The 9066-nt window shown below is 38.9% G+C and overlaps 1 protein-coding gene across 1 annotated transcript; it reads left to right on the forward strand.

The window, feature by feature from the left end:
* The first annotated feature begins 1215 nt into the window (after positions 1-1215).
* On the forward strand, positions 1216-7696 carry LOC149962889 (uncharacterized). Its single transcript, XM_090170385.1, has 5 exons — positions 1216-1310; positions 6380-6426; positions 6483-6575; positions 7387-7470; positions 7543-7696. Exons 1-5 carry the CDS (start codon positions 1253-1255, stop codon positions 7618-7620), a joined length of 360 nt encoding a protein of 119 aa, XP_090026511.1. The 5' UTR covers positions 1216-1252; the 3' UTR covers positions 7621-7696.
* The last annotated feature ends 1370 nt before the right edge of the window (positions 7697-9066 follow it).

Below are 9066 nucleotides of genomic sequence, written 5' to 3' on the forward strand. Positions count from 1 at the left end.
AATTTAATTAATCAATTTAATAAAATATTGACTTAACATTCAAATAAGTTCAAAATGTTAGACAAAATTCACTTTTTTAAACATAAAAATACTTAAACTTTTTCCCGGTTTAGTTTTAGACTTGGTTTTAGTTTTATTTTATTCTTCTAGAAAATTCCAAACCAGAAAACCTTGCACGCCAATAGGCGCTAGAATAAACAATTAAACAGCTTCTGCCTTTCGCTAAAAAGGTTTAATACACAGAGTAAGGACGCGCAAGGTAACTCTTCATTTGGTCCTTGCCGCTGTGGCCTAAAGAGGTGTCAGAAATAAGGACTACTTCGAAATTTTCATTACGCTCTCCTTTGATGGCCGTGAAACTCAACAAATTAGAAAAAGACACGCGGTTATTCGACCAGTTAACTTCAACGAACTCCTCGGAATAGGACCTGATCTCTGCCGCGAAGGCTTCTTCGTTAAAAACCAATGCAAAAAGTGACTTGATTCCACAATCTAAATTTATTGAAAATTTCTAAAAATACAATTGAATCTTCATTATGTTTAATACGACATCAAATGGAGCAGCCATTTTATTTCCCCCACATTTCGGGACAGGGGCGTAGGAACGTTCTAGAAGTTGGAGGGGGCAAAGGGAATCCAAAAGGGGTCTGGAGAATGGTTTGGAATTTTTAATCGAGTGTAGCTTATCCAAATGCGTGTGTACTTTTTACTACTATGTAAATTGGTGGGAAAAGACTGAAATTTAAACACAGTTGAGGTTCTATAAGCTTCTTATGCTTTTAAAAAGAAAATTTGAGACTTCTACTGACCAAAACGTTGGAGGGGGCAATAACATTAGTTGCCCCTCCCAGCAAAATTCTAGGGAGGGGCATTGCCCCCCTTGCCCCCCGTGGTTCCTACGCCCCTGTTTCGGGATTTTTACGCGACGGTAGCGCCATTTTTCACAACTTTTGGTTTCGAATACTAAATTGAACCTTGAGATATTAATAATAGAAACATTATTTCACGACGGGACGCAAATATTTCTAAGCTGACAATTGATTTCAGACCTACTTTTCTCATACGCAGCATATCATTTGTATTTTGCATATCCTATTCAATTGCGAATATACGAAACAATAGCGGATTATCATTTTGTAAAAGTATTGCTCAATTCGTACAACCTCGAACGAAGTATAAAATAAAGTATATTAGCTTTTAAACTCGTTCCAAAGCTCTAATCGTTCTATATTGCTATTCAGAACAGTTAATAATGAAATACTTAAACGCAACAATTTTTCTGCTGTTTTTGGCGGTGACCTTTTCGACTAGTACGTATAAGTTTTATTATAACTTAAATAAAATTGCCAAAGTAAAGGAAATTACTATGGAATTTACTAAGGGGAAATATCAAGAAAATTAAAAAATTAAGTGGGGAAGAAAAGATGTAATACAAATATGATATCTATATAATAAAAAGCTGCTGGTTGGGTGGTAAGGTTCGTTCGTCAACCGATTATTCTCGAGTTTCTGACGCATTCAAGTGGAATTTTTTTACGTACGCTCATAGAAATATAAATGAGAGTAGAACCACGATCGGATTGGGGGGAAATGTACCAGCTAGATGGCCGCCATTAGAGTGGAATTGACCATATACGCGCCATCTAATAAAAATAATTTAAACTAAATATGATCACGTGGCATAACGTCTTATGCAACGTCATCTGGTTTGTTTGTGGTTTTCGGTCGGTTTTCGACAAGGTTCCTATAAGTACAAACGCACTATATGGGTTTTCGACATTGTTGAGTTGTAAAAAAGACAGATTTATTATTTCAACGACAATATAGAAGTTATTTAAACAAATATGAAATTCATTATGTAACGTTAAAAGGAACCACCTATGGACTGTAATGCAAAGGATGAAAAAATTAGCGAATTAGAAGATCTATTGGTCCGAGTTTCGCGTCTTTTGTTTGCTCGAAGACCTATCGGTACGAGCTATGTAAGTTTTTAAATTTTCTTAAAATTTGTTTAGGGTTTAGTTTTTTTATCCCTTTTTATAATGGTCATCCCATTAAATTCATTACGTTCACAAGAATCTACATTACCGTAAATTACAGTTTTATAAACCTTTTAAATTTACTGACCTTGAAATAAAATAGGCTTAGAAAACTTTTGTATAATTGCTTTTCCTTTCATTCCCAGGTTTTTGTCTCTTGAAAAATAATTCTTATAATATTACATACTTATGAAATGAGCATTGTAGTTCCGAAATCGGTTATTACGAAGCAAAAAAATGCAATTTTTTTCCATTTTTAATTATCCGAGGTTATGCTTATAGACGCAAAAAACGCAAACACAAAAGTACCGTCACTGCGCACAACGTGATGCGCAGTGGCTAACCGGCTTCAAAATTTCCTCCGTAACCATGGTGACAATGTTTAACTCGCTTGTCAGATGGCGTGGATAGCCCGATTCCACTCTAATGGCAGCCTTCTAGCTTGCCCGTTTCCCTTGGGATTGGCGCAAAGCGCAATGGTTCTAGTCTCATTTCTATTTCTACGCGTACGCTACGATTCGCGTTTTCGCATCAAGTCGGCTTCGATTTCCGATTTGGTTTTTAGTTTTTTATTACTACTTTTCAAAAGTGACGCAAATGTCAGTTTCTAAAAAATTATAAAAATCTGTCGCCCCTGAGAGTTGGGCCGTGTTTGTCACAACCCGAAATACAGGAAAATTTGTTCAGTTTAAAGCAACTGCCGGCTCTATCATTGCCACCTGTATTATGAAAAGACCCCTGTTATTAGAGATGGCCATGAATCTATCCGAATCTTCGAAAAATTGACTTTCGTGGAGAGCGTGGAGCCATCTATTAATGGGAACAGAAGCTAAAATTCAAAATAGCGAAACAATAACTTCGTCAGAGAGCCATTATAGAGTATTATATTTAGACCACTTTTACTTTACTTAGTGAACTTTAACCTAAAAAATATATCCCATATAAAATATATTGTAAACAATTACTATAATTGAAGTTATTGACAAATTTACAAACGAGCCAATCAACGCGAAGCATACTTTTATGCCCCGCCTTTTGGGTCAAAATGTAGCTTCAGCATCTTGTTTTGATTTCGAAAAAAGAGCTACTTCACCTAGAGCCGACACTTGCTTTAAAGCAAGTAGTGGCTCTATCAAATCCACCTTTATTTTAAAAACGCTCCTCTTATTAGAGTTGGCCATGAATCTATCCGATTCTTCGAAAAACGCGACTTAACTTGAAAGTGTGGTGCCATTGTAGAGTTTTATAGTTAAACAACCTATAGTCTTCTTAGGGGACTTAACCTAAATTGTATATCCCATATAAAATATATTGTTAAAAATTACTATAATTTAAGTTATGGTAAAATTTACCTACGATCCAATCAACGCGAGGGGTACCTATAAATACCGCGTGATTTATTTCGACGCTAGTGACATCTATTAAAAAAAGAGCTACTTCACGTCAAGCCGCCATTTGCTTTAAAGCATTAACTAAAATATAGGATTAAAAATAAAATAGGACAAAAAGGTAAAATATGGAAAACAAAATACTAAGTATGGAGCAAAAAGAGAATAAAAGAAAAAATGTGGGGAAAGGTAAACGAAATATTACGGATGAAGTAAATTATAGGAGAAAAAAGCGAAAAGTAGGGAAAAACAAAACACTAAGGGTAAAATAGAATATAGCAGAAAAAGGGGGAAATACTAAGTATGAAGTAACATATAGGAGAAGTCAATAGGCCGATAAAAATATATCGCCTAAGTGGTTCTCTTTCCCTCACAACTAGCGGATTTCGGAAAGGGGGTAGGATGGGGAAGTTAGTCTGTATCATATCTTCAACAGCAGCACCATCTATGTACAGATATCCAAACTATAAAAACCAATTTCTTCCGCTGCAATTTTGACTGAGCTATTGTTAGGCCTTGGCTTAAGAGCGTCCCTGAAAAATATTAACGATTAAAAACACTGTTTTTGTATCAGTCTATTCTATAATGCCTTTTTTTAAAAACATGAAATTCAAATTTTATTTAAATGTTATTTAATTTACATTTATCAAAAACATTAACAAACCTTTTCTTTGGAGAATTCATCGCTTCAACCTTGCCGATTCGCGAATTGCGAATTCGTTAGACTGCAAAAAAATCGTCGAAGTTGGCCGTAAATTCCGACCAATCAGATAAATTCTCTTTTTCACCGGTTTACGCGGGGGAAGTACTGATGGGAAGTCTCCTCGTAGGATAATATTTTTATCGGCCTATTAAAATATGATCAAGAATGTATTTATTTACTAGCCGAGAAGCCCGCCTTACAGGCAGGCCCTCAGCTAGTGGTGTGTTTCGAGGCACTCCACCCCAGTACGCCCCCCAACCCCTTTTTCCCATGGGATAATTTCCGTGCCACCCTTTTCCCATAGTCGAACCATCGCTGTAAGGCACCCTCCCCCTTTTACCCATGAAAGAATTTCCGTGGCACCCTCTTCCTCATAGTCGAACCACCGCAGTAAGGCTACCTCCCTTTTTCCATGCGATAATTTCCATGGTACCATTTTCCCCATAGTAGAACCACCCCAGTAAGGCCCTTCCTCCCCCTTTTGCCCATGTGATAATTACCGCGGTACCCTCTCCCCCTTTTCTCCATGCGAGAATTTCCGTAGTACTCCCCTCCCCCTTTCCAATGCGAGAATTTCCATGGTACCCTTTTCCCCAAAGTAGAACCACCCCAGTAAGGCCCTTCCTCCCCCTTTTGCCCATGTGATAATTACCGCGGTACCCTCTCCCCCTTTTCTCCATGCGAGAATTTCCGTAGTACTCCCCTCCCCCTTTCCAATGCGAGAATTTCCATGGTACCCTTTTCCCCAAAGTAGAACCACCCCAGTAAGGCCCTTCCTCCCCCTTTTGCCCATGTGATAATTACCGCGGTACCCTCTCCCCCTTTTCTCCATGCGAGAATTTCCGTAGTACTCCCCTCCCCCTTTCCAATGCGAGAATTTCCATGGTACCCTTTTCCCCAAAGTAGAACCACCCCAGTAAGGCCCTTCCTCCCCCTTTTGCCCATGTGATAATTACCGCGGTACCCTCTCCCCCTTTTCTCCATGCGAGAATTTCCGTAGTACTCCCCTCCCCCTTTCCAATGCGAGAATTTTCATGGTACCCTTTTCCCCAAAGTAGAACCACCCCAGTAAGGCCCTTCCTTCCTCTTTTCCCCATGTGATAATTACCGTGGTACCATTTTCCCCATAGTAGAACCACCCCAGTAAGGCCCTTCCTCCCCCTTTTGCCCATGTGATAATTACCGCGGTACCCTCTCCCCCTTTTCTCCATGCAAGAATTTCCGTAGTACTCCCCTCCCCCTTTCCAATGCGAGAATTTTCATGGTACCCTTTTCCCCAAAGTAGAACCACCCCAGTAAGGCCCTTCCTTCCCCTTTTCCCCATGTGATAATTACCGCGGTACCCTCTCCCCCTTTTTTCCATGTGAGAATTTCCGTAGTACTCCCCTCCCCCTTTCCAATGCGAGAATTTCCGTGGTACCCTTTTCCCCGCCAAAATAACTCAAACTCGCAGTCGTATCAAACCCCTCTGTACCCCTTTAAACCCCCTGTATCCAATGGCTAATGCATAAAGGCCACGGGACTAACGCACGCCGAGAGCGCCACGGGACTTTGAAATCGGAACCACCCCGAACCCCCCCTCCCCGTTTCCGAAACTCACAGGCCTTCTGAAACTACCCCATACGATCCACCCCCTCCCCCTCCGAAATTCGCCGCGGAAAGACAGAAAATTTCGGGTGTATCGCGGGATGGGACAAACACGGCCCAACTCTCAGGGGCGACAGATTTTGAGTCACGTCAGTAACGAAGCCAAAGGCAATCTCGGTTTCCCTCTGTTCCGCGGGCCGCTTTTTCATCGCCAGCCCACCTTCGCCTTCCTTACTAACCAAAAGCTCAAAATAGATAGTCGAACCACCTCAGTAACGAAGCCAAAGGCAGTCTCGGTTTCCCTCTATTCCACGGGTCGCTTTTTCCTCGCCGGCCCGCCTTCGCCTTCCTTACTGACTAACCAAAAGCTCGAAATAGATAGTCGAACCACCTCAGTAACGAAGCCAAAGGCAGTCTCGCTAGGTAACGTAAATTTTAAGCAGCCAATGAAATACCGGGACTATTCGTTTTATTTTAAGCGGAGGGGCGTACTGGGGGGACCAACGGGTGGATTGAGAGAAAGGCTAAAAACCGTCTCGACATAGACATTCTCCCTAGGTATAAATAAATACATTCTTGATATGATAGAACAATGATAAATGATAAAAACTAAGAAACATAAAACTCTTTCATGCAAACCGCAAAATTTTTAAATATTTTAGATGCCGAAGCAGCTGATGACTGTGGTGATGCGTGTATCATGGAAAGCGTAAGTTACTTAAATAGTTTTGTAAACAGAGTTTTAAAAATGCTAACCGCTTGCAGGTATGTGTAGGTGGGAAATGTCACCTGCAAGAACTGAAGCAAAAGTGCGACCTCGCTACAATTGGAGATACTTTACAGGCGATAAACGAGACGGTATGTCGTCCTTGTTTTAATTAATTAAATATAATACTCCCAAGTGAGGGGAAAGAATTAATTATATTTAACTGCTCAAAATCTTTAAAAAATGGTTTGCCAGGTTTTAAGTCAAAAATAAAAAAAACATCAGTATATAGTTGACTGACTCAGTAAATATTTCAACTGATTGATTTATGGCACATAATTAAAAGTTTTTCTTCCTTTATGCAGATTTACGGTGTTATTTAGATCGAATTACGATCAAATATTTTAATTGCGGGACAATTTAGAAAATTTTGTAAACGAAACGTTTGTAACTTCAAATTTACACTAGAATATCACCGTAATTAATTAATTTGAATCGCTTTTGATCAACGATATTCACTGCTTGAAAAAGTTCAACTGCTTACAGGTGGAATCGAAGCATTATACATTTAGTTATCAACCTAACACCACTACCATTTGATTACCGATACCACCCATTGAAAGTCTCGGTTAGGCCTACTCATTCGTGGCCTTGGTAGTCAAATGCTAGTGTGATTGGGCCATATATACCAAACGGTTGATGGTTCAATTTCAACTCGAAGCCAGTGAAGTTCTTTGCGTTCTAGGTGCAGCGCAGAGTAAAATTACTTAAAAGCTATTAAATTTATGTAAATATTTCCTGAGCCTTCAAAATGACAACACCATGATTAAGTTAAGTAACATCCACATTTCTTTTGGTTAATGCTCTGACTTTAAGCATGATTGTTTCATTTACTTTTAGAATAATCTTAGTTAGCATATTTTTGCAATCAGCGTCACACAGCCAAATTTTTGTTAATTTCAGGAAAGTGAGTGCGTTATCGAATGCCAAGGGGCCGTGACCAGCAGAGTTGTCATGCTCAATGGTGTGCCCTGCACAATCGAAATTGTAATCAAATTTCAAAATCGGTTACTTTTCATGTACATGCCAGTAAAAGTAATATTTGATGATTAATTTCAGACACCCGAGTTTTCCGTAAATGGAGTTTGCAGGTGGGGCTATTGCTTGCCAATGGCTAATGAAAATAAAGGAAAATGAACAATGATTTATTGATGTAAACATTACATTATGTAAAAATAAAACCAAATATTACGGAGCATTACCTTACTGACAATTTAAGTGTCTTTATATGGTTAGATTATTGTGCAAAGGCTAATAAGGTCTGAAGTTCAAAGGAAATTAACGCAACGTTTAATGATTACAAGACCTGCTAGTCAGATCTCGCGAAGCTAACAAAACAGAGAGTATAAAGTTCCATAAATTCACTTTACGCGTTTATTTATCACTTTTATCAAACGTTTCGAGTTGGGTAAAGAATTCAAACCTATATCGTAGGCCTCATATTAAGAGATAATTGAATGTGTTCTTAAAACAAGTTAATCAAATCAGATTATACATTTGGAATCCAAATTTAAGTTAGATCAAACTCGTGAAACGTATTGGCTCTTCAAAGATAACATTGGGTTGGAATTTAGAAGCCGGTGCACCTGGGAGCAATGAAACGCATCGTATATCACTTGGGGTCTCTTAAGAATGCCCTGGGCTAGCGTTTACAGCCCGGACAGGTGGCCAAACAGGCGTACATGTACAGCGAGAACCCTACGGCTGACAGTCGCACCATTGGCGCAACCCTTCAAAAGACGTATCAATGTGACGACCATGTTAATCAGATTTATATCACAATTCTCCTGGAATTAGATCCTTATAACCGGAGGGTTTCATCATTATGCCCTACGCCAGCGTCCACAGCTCGGACAGGTGACAAAACAGCCGTGGCAGCAAGGTGCCCCTACTGCTGACAGTCGCACCATTGACGCAAACCACCCAACACTCCCAAACACGCAGCAATGGGACGACTAGTCTCCACTTCGCTCACCGCTGTGGCAATAACGGTGGATGCTCTAGCATCAACAAGCAGACAGCCAACCCCGCGCTTAACGCACAGGTGGCACCGGATATTCATAATTTTGAATTAATTTAATTTTTTTTACTTCAAATTTTAAAGTTTTCTGTAACGTTTCATAGTGTAATTGAATTTAAGGTTAGCATAATATTCGTCAAGTGCTTAACACTATTTGTATAACTTAAATAATAAGCACTCGACGATGAGTATATTTAGTTTAACAGTATTTGTATAACTTAAATAATAAACTAAATATAGGCTTACTCATTTCATAAATTATTCAATGTTTTTTCTCTTATAGTAATGTAATAAAATAATTAATAGGCTTCTTGGACGTTTGAATATGATTGGTCGAATCCGCTACCACGTAAAACGGAAGAGGAGAATTGACCCGATTTCAAAGATTCCAATAGGCCTTTTAATTTAAAAACTAGTATGTGACGAATATTAGTAGTTTAATACAAATAGAAATCGTTTTTAACGTCTCATTATAATTTATTTTCTTGCACGATGCATTTCTCATTTGATCGAAGACATTTCCTTAACTTATAAATTAATATTTTCTTTATTAATTAAATTAA

The sequence above is a fragment of the Leiobunum rupestre genome, chromosome 1 (genome assembly GCF_980474605.1).
Source record: "Leiobunum rupestre chromosome 1, qqLeiRupe1.1.hap1, whole genome shotgun sequence".
NCBI lineage: Eukaryota > Metazoa > Arthropoda > Arachnida > Opiliones > Sclerosomatidae > Leiobunum > Leiobunum rupestre.